We start from the raw sequence: 17,840 nt of genomic DNA, 5'->3' as shown, positions 1-17,840 counted from the left end.
TGAGAACAAAAGGGGGTTTCATAATCACTCAGTATCAGAAAATCCAGTACTGCACACTTCTGTGAAGACATCATTGGAATATAAAGACCATCTTATTTTACTGGAGAAAATGTAGAAGAGTAGGTCTGAGTTATTAAATATGAGAATATTAAGTGATTTCAAAACTTTGGAGACAGGACGTTGCCCTCTCTCACAGTCAATTTAGTTTTATTTTCATCAATATGTCAGCAGAATAAGACGAACACCACCAACAAAAACCCATCTTATTCAAAGGATAGAGGTGAATGGGTGCTTTTGTCTGAGTTAGAAACAAAGGAAATTGCTTGAGGTTGCAATTCCCAAAAGTATCCTTGGCAATTGCCAAAATAAGTAACCACCAAAATACATTAGAAGTTCATTGATAAGTAGAATCTTCTGTTGTGCTAGCACATTTTTAAGGAGATGGAAGGTAACACAGTTCCATATTAAAATTAAAATCACTCTTATGATGTTGTATATCAGGACTAAAACTAGACTATATGCTAAGTTGACTAAAAGTAACATTTGAAACCTAAATGAGGTTGACAAAATACAGAAAGTTCATATTACCGTTTTACTTCTCAGCCTGTGCTTATGCCTAGAACATAAGGTATTTATTGGAGGAGTGAGTTCCCACAATTGCCTGTAGATTGCTTCTGAGCCTGGCTGAAGTGCTCTCTAACTCCCCCAGTGACGCTGTCTCTCTCTGTTGTCTGTGCTTGGACCCTAGGCCCATACCTGTGGTTCACACTTCCATGAGATGTCTAACAGCCTAAAGTCGACAGTGTGAGAATGCAATATGGCCTGTGTTGGCAATGCTCCACTGACTCCCATGGAGCTATATTTATTTATAGCAGCTGTGAATCTAACCCATAAACACAAAGGCCAGACTTGCCTATTCCTGCGTCCGTTTTGGAGAGACAAATTGCACTGATAAAAATGAAAAGAAAAAAAAAAGGATAGCAGCACCTTAAAGCCATGGTCTGTCAGCTGTATCCTGTAATGCAACCTGTGCAGAAAGGGGGATTTTCTACATCAGAGCTCCGTTCAGTGATCAGACTAGTAAATTATGGTTGTATTAATTTAACATACATCCTTCATTTATGTAGATTTAGCTACCTTTGGTGTCAAGGATATCACAGATTTGTTTCCTTGAAGCTGGAACAGATGACTGTTTCCAGATAACTTTTTGGGGTAGGAATCCATTTGGAGCAAAACTGTGTATTGTATCCCTGTATTTTTGTCTCAGTTGTATAAGGAAATGCACTGGTCTGCTGGGTGAGGGTTTGCCTGGCATCACCAGGAGGCAATGGACCAAAAGGACTCCTGCAAGTGGTAGAACCAAAAGTGAGCTTGCAGGTCGCAGAGGATGAAGCAGGCACCTGGTGCTTGGCAGCACGCGGCGGGTCAGCAGCTGTGGACCTGCTAGCAAAGGTGCAGTGGTGTCTGCCGTTTATTTGGCCCAGCTCGGGGTCATCTTGCAAAGCAGTGTGGTGTCTGTCAGGATGAGCTCTTACTGATTTCTCGTTGTATGCACTTATATAAAAAACTAGTTGGGAAAAATTACATCAGTACATAAGAGAGAGAGATTTCAGTTTTGCTTACTGTTCCTTCATAATGCAGCTGTACTCCAAGGCACTAACTATATACTCAGTACACGAAGTTTGTGTACTAATAAGATGTGCGTTCATTTTGCACTTAGTGTTACAAACGTGAAGACATAGCTTTCTAGGTCTTTAAATCTGTTTCAAGAGCAGGCTATTTATATGATTTTTTTTTTAATCTTGGAGTGGGGGGAAAGAAGGATGTTTATTTACTAGGAGTTTTTTATGCTGCCTCCAATTTTGGAGATAAAGTATATTCAAGTGTATGCATGAAGAGAAGATAAAAGATCTTATTTTATAAGCCATTATATATGCTTCCAAAATATACAATATTTTCTTGGTTAGAATATTTAAAATAAAATATGACTCAGACCTGGCCCTTTTATAAGCTTTTTGTATCTGTATTTCATGTAAGTTGGATGTTAAACATTGGCATGTTTCCATATGTTTCACGATATATTGCCTTCTAATTTTCTGAAATTGTGTCACTAACTTATTTCTAATCTTGTAAAGATGTTGAGATTTTTTTTCCCGTCCTGATCTGGGAAGAAAAATTGGAAACTTGTCTACTAACATTTGAATCCTAGCTTTGTCTTAGGTACATCTTGGGTAACTGCGGACACATCTGGTTTTGTACATCTCTAGAATGAGGATAATGTTCCATATCCCAGCAAAGTATTCCAAGGGCAAATGCTCATTAATCTATGCATGGTCCTCACATGACAACCTGATGAGAGTTTGTGAATGATGGACTAACTGGTAGCAGTGTCTGTCCTGGTTTGGAGTCATGGCTTAGATGGATTTAAAGGGGGTGAAAGAGAAGCATGGGAAGAATTTAGTCCAGAGGGGTCTGGAGTATCTGATTTCCCATAACAGTCCCTTCCCAAGCACATACCTGATCTCTTTAACTACTGAGCACAGACATGAGAACAAGGAGGTAACAAGTTTTTGGTTTCTTCTTCAGATAATACAACTTTGAGGTACTACAGGTAACAAACTCATCTGCCCTGGGCTGATGGTTTTGGTGCATTGTGGATAGAAAAGAGTATTTCGGTAGGTTCAACAAATGTAGTTAATGCATCACTGGAGGCATAATGATTAAGTGTATATATAGAAGGGTAGCAGTGCTAAACTTGATGTGCTAGCCCAGGCAACTGCTTCTTCCTAATCAATCTCTCCTCACTGCTTGTGTCAGAAATGATGTTGTTATAATCGCTGTGGACTGTGGTGTATTATTGCTGGCTGCCGTTAAACAGCAGCTACACTTCTCTGGTGGCTTAAAGCCTATGGTTTGTACAAACATATGTAAGGTACTCTAGGGTTCCTTAGAGAACAAAGGAATCCCTACAAACGCAATATCTTATGGAATACTATCATAGTGCTGTGGTTTTCTTGCTGAAAGATGATATGGAGGAGGGATATGTAGACTCAGAGGTACAGGTTGACAGTCACTTGCTTCCCTTGGCCAAATTTGCCTCCTACATCTCTTCCCTTTTCCACCTTCACCTCTCAGCTTGGGGTGGGGGAGGAACATTGTCTGTTATTGAACCTGAACAGGGAATGCCGTGAAGATAATCTAAGTGCATAAAAATTCTATCTCATGCATAGTAATTTGATGACCAAAAACCTACTAGTAATCCTTTGACATTCCAATATTTTGCTGTTCAACTTCTAATTAAGGAGACAATAAACAGGTGACTTTGAATTGCATTTTATTGAAACATCCAGTGACACGTAGCTGCTCTTAGTTGTCAGGTTAGAAGAGAGTTCATGTAGCAGTCACATGCTTAAAGTTAAGGTGAAATGGAGATTGGATGAGATAGCTGGTAATTATACAGTGGAAGACACTCTTCATGAAAAGTATTTTTCATAGAACACCTCTTGAGCTGAGCACTTGGTTGGTCATATTTTAACAGTCGTCTTTGAATTATTGATGATTTATTAAAGCTCTACCAGCAAGCAGTGGGAGAATTAAATTCCCACATGCCAGTTCCTTCAGATGATTCCTCTTTGAGGAATCTAAATGATCAAATGAGATGAGCCATTTATAATTCTTCAAGCGGGAATTGTTCACAAGCACAGTTATTTCTTAGTAAATTCCCAGTGTTCTATTTGGAATAAGATAGAATACTTAGAATTATACGATATACATATGTGATGTTAAGTGTATTGCAGAATTGTTATTATAATAAGCTATGTAAAGCTCATTAGCTGTGTTCCAGATGCTTAGCAATCAACTAAGGAGATAGGGACCCTGTATCAGAGATGCACATTGTAAACAGACATCATGTAGGTGGGGTAGGTAGAAGAGGAGCAGGTGCTCAAGATACCAGAGAAGAGCTCTTTTACAAATGTAGAGACTAGCTTATAGTGGAGTTTCTGTTTTGTCTTCTTGCTCCATTGACCCAGTTCAGTACAGGTTTTATAAGAAAATATTACTGTGGCTGACCTGGATACTAGATTGGTTGGCAGGACTATGAAACCTGTCCCTCCTCTCTAAACTCTTAAGTTCTAAGACTGGTTTTAGTTTGGGATCTGCTATAGCCCCCTTTCTTTAATCCAGGGTCTGAGAATATCTAATCATTGTTTAAAAGAATGGACTCCTTTGGCAGGAGGAAGGAGAGAGGTGGCCCTGGGGAACGTCACCCCATGTGGAAAGCCACCATGCCATAATTTGATGGCTTTCATGCTAGGGGGCCTGTTTGTCCTGTGTTGTTCCTTATTTGGCTTTTCTTTTATTTCAGTCTTAATTGTCCTTAGCATTTTTTTCCTAAAAGCATCTGGGGAATAGTAGTTTATTGTATATTGTTGTATTTGTCTAAAAAAATTGCACAAGCTTGAAACCTTGTAATATTTCCTACTAGGGAGAGTTTGAGATAAATACTGCTGTATGCTTAGTGGGAGTGAGTCTCTACTTTTTGATCATCCATGTCTAAATGTTGAGTAATACTTAAGGGAAAATGTTCTCAAAACATTCCTTAGATGATTATTAGATTATATTTTAGGTTTGATAACAACTGGAAAATTGTGTAAATATTTGCTTAACATCCCACCCCTAACACAATTTATTTCCTCTTTGGCCTTCCACCCTCTTGCTCAGTGAAATGAGATCGGTCACCTTCTGTTTATGTTCAGTTTCACTTTGCAGTTTTCACCTGTGTGTAGTGCAATGCTGTTGTGTTTGGGAAAGCACTGCAGGCGAATATTTAAGTAGCGCAGGGGGAATAAATAAGTAGGAGAGAAAAAATCTTTAAAAATATTTTCTAGTCTCTTGCGCATTTTAAAAGTAAATAAATGCTAAGGTTATTCTACTTGCAAGTGGCATGCTAATAAACTAGTGCTGGAAGAACTTAAAAAAAAAAAAAAAATCCAAACCTGCTTTTCTATAAATTGTTTGTCACACAGTAAGAGCAGTTTATACATACCGTGTTCCTGTGGCTACTGTTCATACCAACCTTTGGCAAAAGTGAATACGTAGGAGGTATCTCCAATATCACTGTATTTACAAGAGGAAATTACTGTTGCAACTCAGACACTCCATGGTGGCTGAGATTTTGGGGAAGTGCTGTGCTGACTTTTTCACAGTGATCACAGTCCAGACTCACAGAGGTCAACTGCTGTTTAGCTGTTTGCTCTTGTCTGAATTTTGCGTTTTGGATTAATTCAGAGCATGAGTCTCAAAAGCGTGGACATTGAACAATTGCTAGACCATAGTTAGAGCTTGACTAGATGTGAAGAGGGCTTTAGGGGAACACTGTGTTGTGGAAGAAAAACCATCAGACTCAGTAAATTGATTTAAAAGACTGAGGATGCTTCTCTGCACCAACCAGTGTTGAAACATTTCTGTCATACATTGCAAAATGGCTGTTTCAGATGCAAGAACTGCTGGAGCTTCTCTCGAGTCTTTTTCCTCTCACACCATGTTTTTGTAATTAAAAACTGGATGAAAATTCTTTTTCCTTTCCTTTTGTTTTGTTTTTTGTTGTTGTTTTTTGTTCTAAATGTGTTACTTTTTCGTTAATGTGTAGCAGCTGATTTTTTCCTCTGTAGGCTCACTTGGGCACAGAAACAAACCTCCTTTCAAGGCACAGAGTTCCAACATTGTTGTTGATTATTTTAATGGAAAACCATCTGTGTGGTAAGGCAGGCTCTCCAGCTTCTTTCTGGAGGAAAAAAGAGATGCAAGCATTTTAGTCAAAGGTAAAATCCTTCCCTCTCTAAGTGGATGGACTCACAAAGTGGGTAGGCAGGGGGGAACTATGTCTCCTCACCACACTCAGGGAGATCTGGTTTTCAAGAGCTGCCAACTTTCCTTCTTCCAAGTGTGATCAGCACTTTGTGCCTTCTGCAAAGTTACGATTGATATCGGCTGCTCCTTCAGGGGGCAACAGGCAAGTTTGCTTCTCCAAAAGCTCCTTGCCCTTCTTTTTGCTGGCTTATCCCATCTTGCCTTCCCAGGCCAAGTTGCATGCCTTGCAGGAGACTTGTGCTTTCTTTCCATCCTCCTCTGTGGTTTTCATAGCGTGTCAGGCTGTGGTGGTTTTATTGCTTTTGACAAACACCTTCACTTAGAATTGCAATGTGGTTGCCCTTAACAAAAGAAAGAAAAAAAGAAAGAAAGAAAGAAAATAAAAAAGGCCTTTTTTCACCCTTCCTCTTTATGAACTAGAGCCATAATGCATAAAAGCTCGGTGTAAGTTCACAATAGCACTTTGTCCTCTTTCACATCACTTGCCAAATAACTACTGTTGTGGCAACGACTGTAACCAAGCATGGTGTCAGATAGTTTTGCCATAATATGACTGGGTGCCAATAATTTTAATATAATATGAAACACACTCCCAGGCAGTACAATGAGGCATCTGATTATTAAATTCCTTGAAATGTCATCTGGGTTTTTTTTGCATCAGTTCAGGTCTCAGAACTGGACAGTGTTGTGATTAAAAGAAAAAGAACAGAAAATTCTCTCATTATAGTAAACATTTCCAAGAAAACTCCCACCCTGAAGCAGACAATTCTGCTCTGCTTACACAGGGAGCAACAGCAAAAGCAAAGGCTCTGTGAAGGCTATAGGGGTGGAGGTTATAACTGTGGCTACCATTTGTTTGCTGTTCTTTCCTATAGCACTTTCTCCACAGCCAGAGACAATAAATGCTATTTATTTTTAGGTTCTTATTTTAACTACTAATAAAAACTAAAAGGTAGGAACCTGTTGAAGCATTTGTTTTTAATACATTGCTTACATTGTGCTCCACAGCATGGTTTTCAGCATTATTGTTAATGATTGAAGCATTAGCATTTAATTGTGTAAAGCAATTAAAAAGCTCAATATTGCTACTTCTTGGGTTGAGTCCATTAATACTGCAAGCATTAGTAAGAAATATATTGAAGAAGTCGAACAAGGCCATAGATGTTCTGTGTGCAAAGAGCACCTAATGCTTTTTTCTAAGCCTTTAAGAAGTAGCTACAAAAAAAACAAAAAAAAGACTTGTGAGGTGAATAGATAAAAGGCTTTCTTGGTTTAGTTATGTCAGTTTGGCTTTTTGCTGTAATTGCTGGGGCTGTTTTGTTCCTAAAGAAGGAACGGATGCCAAGCTGAAGAGGTAATTTCCAAACACTGTTTCAAGATATTGTGAAAGTTCTGAAGTTTTCTTTAATAAGAAAAATAACACTTCTCTAATGATGTCTGTTTATTGCATATTGTTCTTCTGTATGCATTTYGGTGCAGCTGGCAGCAAGTACTTGAGAGAAACCCGGGGCTGAAGGAGCAGCATAGGGGAACCTCAGCAGCAGTGCGTGCGTGCTATGTGCACCGATTCCTATGGGTGCTGTCAAGCTCAAGCTGTAAGCAGTCCTTACCTTACATCACTGTGGATGGAATCGAAAGAGATGATTTGCACTCGATCCCAGGTGTCTTTACATTTGAGTCCAAGCAGTGAAAGGCTTCTGGCAGCATGAAGTTGAACTGGAGGCGTTGGTACTCCAAAGAAATCTGGATGTCTCTCCACTAGCATGAGATTGGCTGACTGCAGGACTTTGTACCTACCTTTCTGTGTTCGTCCTAGGAGTTACTCACACAGGAAAGGTCCAGTTTTTTCTGGCCTGTAAAGAGTCATAAGGGAGCTCTGTAGCTGTAGACTATTATTATGTGCTCAAAAGTGAAGAAGTTTCTACTAGTGAGAAGCTCAAACCAAAACCCTTAATGTGGATATTCTTAAATCTTGGAATCTGTATCCACATCTGCGTTTTGCAGCTTGTGTGTGCCAGTAGCGCATTAAGCCAGTGGATGACATGGAAATTTCCCTTAAAGTTAGAGTATTCCACATCCAGGTGCAGATGCAGCTAGTTTTTGCAGGCTTTGCTAGACAGTTTCCAAGGAAAAAATTTGTTTAATTTAATATAAAGCCAAACCCACTGTATATCTTTAAGTCTCTACTTTACGTGGGCTGAACAGAAGCAGCACAGGCAGAAATAATGTGGTGTTTCCCAAACTGATTTGTTTGACCCCTTAACTTGGGAAAAAGACCAACCCGAGGAAGGAGAAGCAAGTTTTATCTGCAGACCCGCATAGGTCTTGACTACTCTAGTGATGCTGCAGTCATGACATTTTAAAAGGATACAGTTGTTTTCAGTCCAAAAGCAAGCTGATTCTTCATGCATAGTTGACACTACTGTTTAGGCTGACGAGGGTGAATTTTAAGACAAACCACAGGAAATGGCTTGGAGAGGTGGAGGATATTAAGAAAATATTGTACTGCTGCTTTAGAAGTAAAGTGAAACACGTTGGACTCCATTTTCCCATGCAACGTTTAAAGCAATAGTTTTGGTAATATTTTTGAAAATATATCACAACTATTGAAAAAAAAATGTGCTTCAAAACATATAGTTGTTTTTCATAATATCAGAACAAGACAAGTGACATGAAAATCCTCCTCTTCTCATGAGGGCAGCCTGAGGTCTTGTGAATAAAACGTTCCTCTCCCCCTTCCTCTGTCTGCTCACCCCCTGTTTTGGGACTAATTGCATCCCCTTGAAAGTACAAATTTTGGGTGAGCTTTGAGAGTGAAAATTGTTCAACTTCTTGTTTGTGATAGAATCGGTTTTAGCTGGGAAGTCAGACTCAGCAAAAGGACCAGAAATAGCACTTTTAATGCTGATGGGCTGTATTCACTTTGGTATGTAGAGAATGGCAACAGCAGTCATTAGGACTGAGAGAGTATCTGTTCTTTCTCTGCCCCTGTTGCAAGATGAGCAAGAGCTGACCTTAACTTTTGTTTGTTTGTTCTCCTGTCAGGCTAAAGATTTTTTTTCTCCCCTTCGGAATGTTTTATTTTATTCTGGTTTTGTGAGGGGGGAAATTCAACTTTTGCAGCGGAAAAAGAAAAATCCTTCCCCTATATAAGAAACAGCTGAACAAGACATAAGCTGAGAGATTTTTTTTCAGCTTTCTACCTGTGAAGAAATCCAGTGTTTTTAGGGTGAAGGGTGATTGTGGAAAGCAATGATTGAAGAAATAACTGCTTTAAGGCCAGTGCTAGAAATGCTTGCCAGTATAGTAATGTCAGTTGGAGGTGTGATTTTTGGCTGCATATGTGTATTGGCAAAAGCCCTAGTATAGACATGGTTATACCAGGAAAAAAAAAAAAAGCTTTGGCTAATATATCCTATTTTGCTTAGGGAGGGCATAAGCTATAACAACAAAAGCACTTTTTTTCTGCTGGTGAGTTGCAACTCCAACAGAAGCTAATGCCAGAATAATTATGCTGTTGTAGTGGCAAACCTTTTTCATCGACTAGACTTCTGAGTCTGGTATCCTGACATTAGCAACTGTGCTCCTTTTGTTGTTAATTTTAATAGCAGCAACATCTGAAGGTGATTTGAGTGCCTTGGACTTTGTAGCATTGTAACGATCTTGAATTTACATATCTGCTTTTCATTTACTCTCTGTACTTAGAGAACTGCAAACAAAATCATACTGGACCTCGTCCTTTGCATGCAAGATATTTCTTTACAGTTTGTTTTTAACAGCTTTTTCCTAACTGTAACTCATGTAAAAAGGCCAGTGTACTTTACTGCTATCTAAAGGCTGAAGAGAGAGATTTCCTTTGGATTTATTTTCTGATTCATTACACAGCTGTTTATAGTGAATTATGGTTCCTCTGATAAGTGAGACGTAGTCTTCATACACAGATTTTGAAGCTCTTCTAGCAGCTTTTTTCATGAATATCCATTGGCATTCTGGGGGAGATGTCATTACGTCGTCAGACTGCATAGTCATGCATGTGACGAAGCAGGACTTAAAGAAAAGCTTTCATTCTCTTTTATTCACACTTTAGGATGGGAAGGGAGTTGATTTTTTAGTACCAAAACATGCTGCAGTAGTCATGTTCAATACATGAAATCAGAAGGGACAAATGCTCGTTCCAAGGCCCAGGTTCGCGTCACAAGAACATTTCATCTATTGTGTAATACCTCCAGAGCGTCCTTGCTAAAAGAGGGCAAAACCAATAGTGCTTTCAGTAATGTTAGTGAGGTGCTTATTAGAGATTTTATGTAGTCTACCCCCAGTCATCTGCACTGTGCGTATCTTCCACTGATATTTCATGCCAGTTGATTTCTATAAGAGCACCACCGACATTTGATCTGTGATTGCGCTTACTGCTAGACATTTTGTTCAGAGTACTAGGGCCTGGTTATAAGTTGGTACACGCAAATATTATGTTCCTTTTTATTACTTTTACTTTAATTTATCTCTGACTTCATTGGGTGTAAAATTAGGACAATGCTGAATGCTTTTGAAAATCCCACCCTTCAGTTGGTTGTGTTGTTTTTTACAGTGGAACCAGGACTCAGTAATATGTACTGGCATAATATCTCACTGGAGCCCAACAATTTTTTGTGCTAATTTTTGACATTGCAAAACCACAGATAGTAATCTTGATCTTGGAAAAAAAAAATTAAACTAAACACTAGGTTAAGACCTATTAAAATAATAATTTACGTGATTCTGGTGGGATCAGAAAATTAAGTATGTAGAGTTTCTGAGTACTCCCCTTTTTAAATTATGCCCTTTTTATTAAAAAAAAAAAAAAAAAAAAGAGGAAATGCTGAGGGAAGATTGGTATGTAGTACATGGTGCCCACATTTGAAGCTGTCTTTTCAGTATTCCTGGTCTTTCAGTCTCACAACTTATCTTTTCCTAGGCTCATAAAGCACAAAATGACTTAAAATCAATAGGTTTCTTTAGAATATTTGGACTTTCTGGCATTTCTTCTTTGTTGCTCTGTGACTTGGACAACAAACACTGTGAACTGAGTAGCCTCAGTTCATTAATCTCTCCCTTGGGTGCATCCTTTCTTAGTTCAGCAAAAACACAAACAAAAAATCTGCTGCATGTGGTCAGTACTCAGTTTTCTTGGGCTCATGTGTCTTGTTGAAACCAGAATATTTTCTCTCCAAGACAAGCCCAGCCTCTTATTCTTGGTAAGATTTCTCATTTTTCATTCTGTATTTCAGCTATTAACCCCTTTGCCATTTCAGCTTCAAAACTAAACCAGAAAAATTGTGGTATGCTTTTCCTTGGGAAATATTCATGTTTAACTCTTTACTTGTTCAAATAGCTGATCTGTATTTGTTCAAATGCAGAAACCCCCCAAACAAACAGACAAAACCCAAACGAACAAAAGAGCACTTAGCCAAAACCAAAAATGAAAAATTTCAGTCTCAAAGATGCAAATTTCAAGAAGCTTTAGATAATGAGTTATAAGCAGGAGGTTAAAATGGAAATGCTTGTGCATCTGAATCTGCAGTGTCTGCTACCAGTGCCTTAAGTACTTTGGCTGAAAGCATCCCAAAATCTAAAAGACTGACTACATTTTGGCATTTGCGGCTTCATTCATACTAGGGCTGGTAGCTAGCAACTTTCTGCCTGCAAAATGACAGAGAGATAAGTCTCAGGTGGGAAAACAGGGGAACATACTCAGATATATGTCAATCCTCTGTTAAAAAAGATCATTATGTTCATAAAAATTAATAAATGAAAATTAGATTTTGGCTTTTTTCTCTTCTTGCTTTATTTACACCCTTAGGCTTCATGTTTTGATGGTCACCTTCACACATACAAGGCCCAAAACCTTTTTAATCCATATGAAAGCTAAAGTTTTCAAACTATCAGGTGATTCCCAGAGCTTGAACTCCCAGGAGAAATAAATAACATGTGTCACTGAAGAAAATATTAAACTTTATTATTACTGGATACACCTCGCAGAGCCCACATGGAGAGTTCCTCCAGTCTCTGGAGGACAAACACTGTCAGTTGGCTATAACTCACATATAGAAATCTAAATGAAATTTAAACAAAAATAAAACTTACTATAAATATGTATTCTTGGGGCACCTGCCAAGTGAAATTGTAGTATGGCAAAGGTTTGTCCTGTGATATGCCACTTACCAGGAGAAAAAACAACATGGAAGAGCTGGGGCAAAACAGTGGTTTCTGGAGAAACATTTAATTGAAAGCTTTTCCCTTAAAAATATCATCTTTCCAGAGATGCAGATGTGCATGATAATCCTATAGGAATATTGGTATTTGGCCTCTAGGATTTTAAGAGTCCGGTTCCCAAGGTTAAAATATACAGAGAGCCAAATTTTATTTGAAACTATTATACAAGACAGATATGGAAGCTCATGGAGTATTACATTGCAAATCACATATTAAAGAGAGACACATGGCTCTTGAGCTATAAAATGAATAGGGAAAGGAGTGATATTTAAAAAATACCCTTAACCACTTGTTTTACTCATTAGTCTGCTGTTCACAAAGCACTATTTGCAGCAGAAATGCCATTATAGGATTTCTGACAAGCAAACAAGTATTTCGGACATTTTCACCTCTAACATGACTGTGTAACAATAGCAAAACAAATACTGATGGTGAGCAATGTTTCTATGAGTGAATGTGTTGAACAGCTGCCACTTTCCACCCTTGAGGCCGCTACATATCTATGTTGGATGAAGTGATTCCTGTAGCAGTTTTGTRATATGCTTTGTGTTGCAGAGGGGGTGAAAGGGAATAGCTGAATCTATGATATTGGGCCTTAATCCAGGTTTCATCGAATCAAGTGGGACTTCTGCTTTTGTCATGACAGTGCTGTTGCTTATGAACAAGTCCAAAGGTCTGAATGTGCCCCATGGCAAAACTCCCGACCCAGCGCAGTACCTTAACCGCAAGGCAGTATTCCCATCTGCGCTAACTCTCCCATGCTCGGGCACTTCCATTCTACTAAATGCTGACTGGCAAATGTGGTGTCCTATTTCTCTGCATTCCTGTGACATAGTGTTCTCTGGACCTGCATCTTCTGAAATGACTTGAGTTGTTCTCAAATATTCACACTCATGTGCTTCCGAGACTGTTGTTTCTTACCTAATTTATCAAGAAGATGTTGTATCTTTGAAAATAACATTCTGAAGGTTATTGGAATGACTTTAGTTAGATATTACTTAGTAAAATGTGTCATTCCTAAGGGTATTATTCTGTTCTGGTGGTCGCAATATTTTGTATGAGTGGGTTAAGTTCTATTAGCTACAGATGCCAGCAAGTATTTGGACTTAATACTCATTTCCAAAAACATATTTGAAGGTTTCAGATTTTGCAGAATACAGTTAAGCTTAATGCATCTGGAAACATACAGAAAGATATAATGAATAGTTTTGATTGTTGTAAATCGTTGTTTTAAAAGAGCACTGTGTATTTATCTTTTAACTACGATGTATTGTTAATGCAATCTGTCAAACAGGCACCGGAGGTAGGCATTTTTTGCTTCCTGAAAAACTGTTTGCATTTTCAGAGAGATGTAAATGTTTTCTTCCTTTCCCTCACTCCTGTCTCGGTGCCCTCCAGTAGAGTACAGTAGGCTGTTTAGGGCACTTCTAYGAGATACGGAAAATCCGGCTGCAGTCCCCACTTTTCTGGTTCAGATCATGACCTGGCTCCAAGTGTCTTAAGTGCCAGCAAATGYTGCAGTCCAAGGGTTCCCAAACTTAGTGTGCTCAGTTTATTCAGTCACAGAAGATGACTTGTGCTGAACCACCACAGGGGCAGCAGCACCCAGCTCTACGGCAGTCGACCTCCTCAGACAAAGATGGTAATCTTCCTTTCGTGATATGGTGGCAGCTCCCAGGTCTGTGCCGGATTATGAACTGGCACAGAAGTAAGGATGTTGTTGATATTCATTGTCCAGAACAGTTCATCTTTGTTTCTCCCAGCACCAAAGCAGCAATTTAAAATATTACAAATATTACCTTCATCCCAAGGTGAGTGATCTAATCTGGTGAGTTTGCTTGGGAATTTCCTTCTCCTTCCCTCTCTCTAGAAGCTGCATGCTGAGCTGCAGCCACGTTCTGTGCAGCTGGCATGTACCCATGGATATGTATGTTCCCAAATTTTGTGTGCTTCTGCTCTGGGGAGGGGAACAGGAAAACATAGGAAATAAAACAGAGTAGAAGCCTCAAAAAGAGATTCTTAATCTCCAAGATGGCAGTAGATGCAACTCCTAGAGAGAGCAAATATCAGGGAATTGCAAAAATTCATCTAGACCGTGAAGTATAACCTGGGACCAATTAAATCAGTGGATGTCATAGTGTTCAAGGTAACTGTTTCCCTGGCTTGGGCCTGATCCCCCGGTAATTGTTTGGGTCAACCCTGACACGTGATGTCAGTGTGTAGGTCAGGAGTCTGTCCCCCAGCTCGGCAGGAACTTCGCCTGAGCAAAGTCCTTTTTCTAATGGCTGCCCAGCTTGCTAATGCATGGGCTCTAGGTGTGTGTGTATGTACACATGCTTTATAAAAAAAGCTTTGGATAAGTGACTGTTGCTTGAAAGATCCAGAAGCAACTTGTCAGATGCCAAATGGGAGGCCTGGTAATAGTTCCTTCTGCAGTACTCTCTCTTGCAGCTTTGTTTGCAGGATGGTGCTGTAGCAGATCACAAAGGTATTGAAGGGTTGCATGTGCTTCCTAACCCTCCTGGGTACGGTGGCATAACAGCTAACTCTTGGCTCTGAAGCTTGCCTCTTCGTTAAAAATAAAATCTGGTTAGATGTCACCATTTTTGAAAGAGTTCTTCAGAGTTCAAAGTAAATTTTCTCGGGGATGGTGATAATCACTGGCCTTTAATTGAACTATGGTGCTTAAAATCTAGAAACCAGTTCATGGTTAATCATTTAAGTTCATCAGAAATAAGATTCAAGTTGGGGCAATTAGGCAATTGCTTCATTACTCAAACTGTCTAATGATGTTTCACTGATCTTTCACAGATGATAATATAGTAGATGAAGTGTATAGTTTAAGAATAAGTTATTCCAGTTTTAGTTAGTTGAAAAGTGACTTACCGAAATTGTTAATGGAAGTTATTCAAGATGTGCTGTCTAAATCCTTTCCAATTAGTGTTGGGGTCTTGAAGGGCCAGTCTTAGCTTTTTATTAATATGTTCAGTTTATTAATGTATTTTTTGATATATGCATAGTGTGACTGTCTGGTACATCTCAAATATTGCATAATTATTATCCTTTTAATTTGTTTTACTTGGGTTCTACTCCTTACTCTTGCTTAAAATTCAGAAATATTTCATAGCTTAGTAACTTAATAACTCATTAGAAAGCCATGACATGTACTTGAGGTTACCTCAAAGGCTATCCATATTTAACAGTAAACTTGAGATAATTCATTGACAGTTTGACTGTCATTGACCAGTTTAAATATTTAAGGTTGTGATTTGACCTTCTGTCTAACATTTAAACCATATGGAGAAACTGAAATACAGATTGTATACAAAATAAGGGACTTTATTATATGGTTATGATATTAAGGAGCAACAAAAAAAAAATACACTGATAATAGTACTGTATATATAATTTCTGAAGTATGCACTTTTACAAAATGTTATATTGTTCTCTGTTTTAAATACAATTTTTCCTTTTCCTTATTAAAAATCCCTAATAAAAAAACCCCTTCTACTTCCAGTTTTGGACATATCTGTGGCCAGCAAATTATTGCTTAAATATGATATGAGATAGAAATCAGGTTTTTGAAAAACAGGACTAATTAAAAATGTTGTGTTTATCATCTTTCATGCTTTTATTTTGCCACATATAAAAAATGGTTTGTTTGGATACTTGAAGTGATGTTCTCTTGGAAAATCTTTACTGAGATCTAATGTACAGAACCAAGTCTCAGGGGAAAAAAGCACATCTTAGAATCGCAAACAAATTGGAAAGCATTAGAATGGCCTGTTTGGTTTTGATGAACTTTTCAGAGAATCACAGAATAGTTGTGGTTGGAAGGGACCTCTGGAGATCATGTGGTCCAACCTCCCTGCTCAAGCAGGGTCACCTATAACAAGTTGTCAAGGACCATGTCCAGTTGGGTTTTGAATATCTCCAAGGATGGAGACTTCAAAACCTCTATGGGCAACTGGTTCCAAGGTTCAGCCATGCTCACAGTGAAGAAGTGTTTGCTTATGCTCAAATGGAATTTCCTGTGTTTCAATTTGTGCCCATTGCCTCTTGTCCTGCCACTGGGCACCACTGAAAAGAGTCTGCCTTTGTCGTCTTTACACCTTCCCTTCAGATATTTATACACATTGAGAAGATTCCCCTGATACTTCTCTTCTCCAGGCTCAGCAGTTCCAACTCTCTCAGCCGCTCCTTGTATGACAGAGCTCCAGTCTCTTAATCGTCTTTGTGGCCCTTTGCTGGACTCACTCCAGTATGTCCATGTTTTTCTTGTACTGGGGAGCCCAGAACTGGATCCAGCACTCCAGATGTGCCTCACCAGTGCTGAGTAGAGGAGAAGGATCACCTCCCTCAACCTGCTGACATTTTCTTGAAGGACCTCCAAAGACTGGGGGAGTCTTAAGCTTTCCTGTGAAAATGCAACATGCCTTAAGTCTCTAGTCTTTCAAACTTTTCTCAGAACGTCAGCTGCTGACTGTAAAGGTTTCTCTTGAGTAAAAGAAATTGTAGTTTTGCACCCTGCCTTGCTGTGTGTATGCCTGGCTTTGTCTGAAGCACGCTGTGTTGGTGGATGCACATAACTTTTCTCTAGGTTGGCAATGCGCTAGATTGTTTCCCATTCTCTCCCTGTTGATGTCCATGAAATATTTTATTTCAGTGAGCTCAAATGTGCATGCTGTTCTAGAAACAAAATAAGCATATTTTAATTAGTTTATGTCATAAAATGTAAGCTGTCATAATGCATTTACAAGGATACCACAAATTTCCATTACCTTCCTGTTTTGATTTAACTTGGTAACTGTATTTAAAAGGGCTCCATGATAAGCTACCGTGCAGAGGGCTAATAACAAAGAGGGAAAGGAGGATGGGAACTATTTTATTCCCCAGTAAGGCTTCCTTATTGTTGGCCTTTGTGCAGACTGTCTTCCTTGAGCTTACTGCTGTCCCTCTGCTATGTATATGTTACTGCTGTTACTGCTATGTACTCTTCCTCCCTTTTTAGTGTTTTCCAGTCTATGGATGGCAGAACTTGGTGTCTCGAGGGAGCATAAGACTGAATAGTGACCCCATAGCAATATCTGGTGTGCTTCAGATACAGTGCAACTATCCCTCATACAAGGCTTTGGGGTAACTTTGAAACATGTGGTTTCACATTCTTCTGTGTCACAGCTGGCCTGTTACTACAGCATCTTAATACAGTGAAATCAGCTTGATCCACATTCCCCAGCTGTCCRTGTGAACAATTGGTGACCCACAACCACAGAAAAACAGTGTTTTGAACTGACAGTTTGATGATAGATGCTTATTGTCCATGGGAAGTTTTGAGAATTGACAGTGATCTCTAGGTCCTAAATGCTGTGACTTTATTATCTTCAGTTTATTATTTTTGAGGCTTCACCTGAAAGGATGCATACATTTTCAGTCACATATAGTAGTATGTGTGTATGCTTCTTTGTCATAGCTATCTTTTCTCTCTGTGAGTAATCCCTCATAGCTTGTACGTTCCAAGAAACTGCTTAAAATCTGCCTGTACCTTTTGAGTTTTATAGAGAGTTCATTAAATAATTTATTACAGCATGGTTTTGTTGTTCACTGGATTCCTCCCAGATCAAGAGGTCTGTGTGTCCTGCTATCCTTCTGTCAGTGCTGAAAGCTGGCCAGAAAGTCATGCTCGGTCTTTCCCATGCAATATCAGAAGCCTTCTGGGG

At 39.0% G+C, this 17,840-nt stretch overlaps 1 protein-coding gene across 14 annotated transcripts in view; it reads left to right on the top strand.

Moving 5' to 3' along the window:
- Positions 1 to 17,840, top strand: part of VTI1A (vesicle transport through interaction with t-SNAREs 1A) — a 280,707-nt gene that overhangs the window by 186,208 nt on the left and 76,659 nt on the right. For 2 of the 14 annotated variants that reach the window (XM_026069620.1, XM_026069635.1), the window contains one exon: positions 16,294 to 16,376. The exons of 10 other annotated variants lie outside the window; for them this stretch is intronic. Coding sequence is in view for 1 of the 4 variants with exons in the window: in XM_026069628.1 (XP_025925413.1) it covers positions 16,294 to 16,351 (58 nt within the window). In the remaining 3 variants the exon portion in view is untranslated. Of the gene's footprint in view, positions 1 to 16,293; positions 17,716 to 17,840 lie in introns of those variants that run through there. 2 more of the 14 variants (XM_026069628.1, XM_026069617.1) reach the window with 2 other exon arrangements.

The sequence above is a fragment of the Apteryx rowi genome, unplaced genomic scaffold, assembly GCF_003343035.1.
Source record: "Apteryx rowi isolate R43461 unplaced genomic scaffold, aptRow1 scaffold_3, whole genome shotgun sequence".
Taxonomy (NCBI): domain Eukaryota; kingdom Metazoa; phylum Chordata; class Aves; order Apterygiformes; family Apterygidae; genus Apteryx; species Apteryx rowi.
This window is presented reverse-complemented; position numbering and strand designations above follow the sequence as displayed.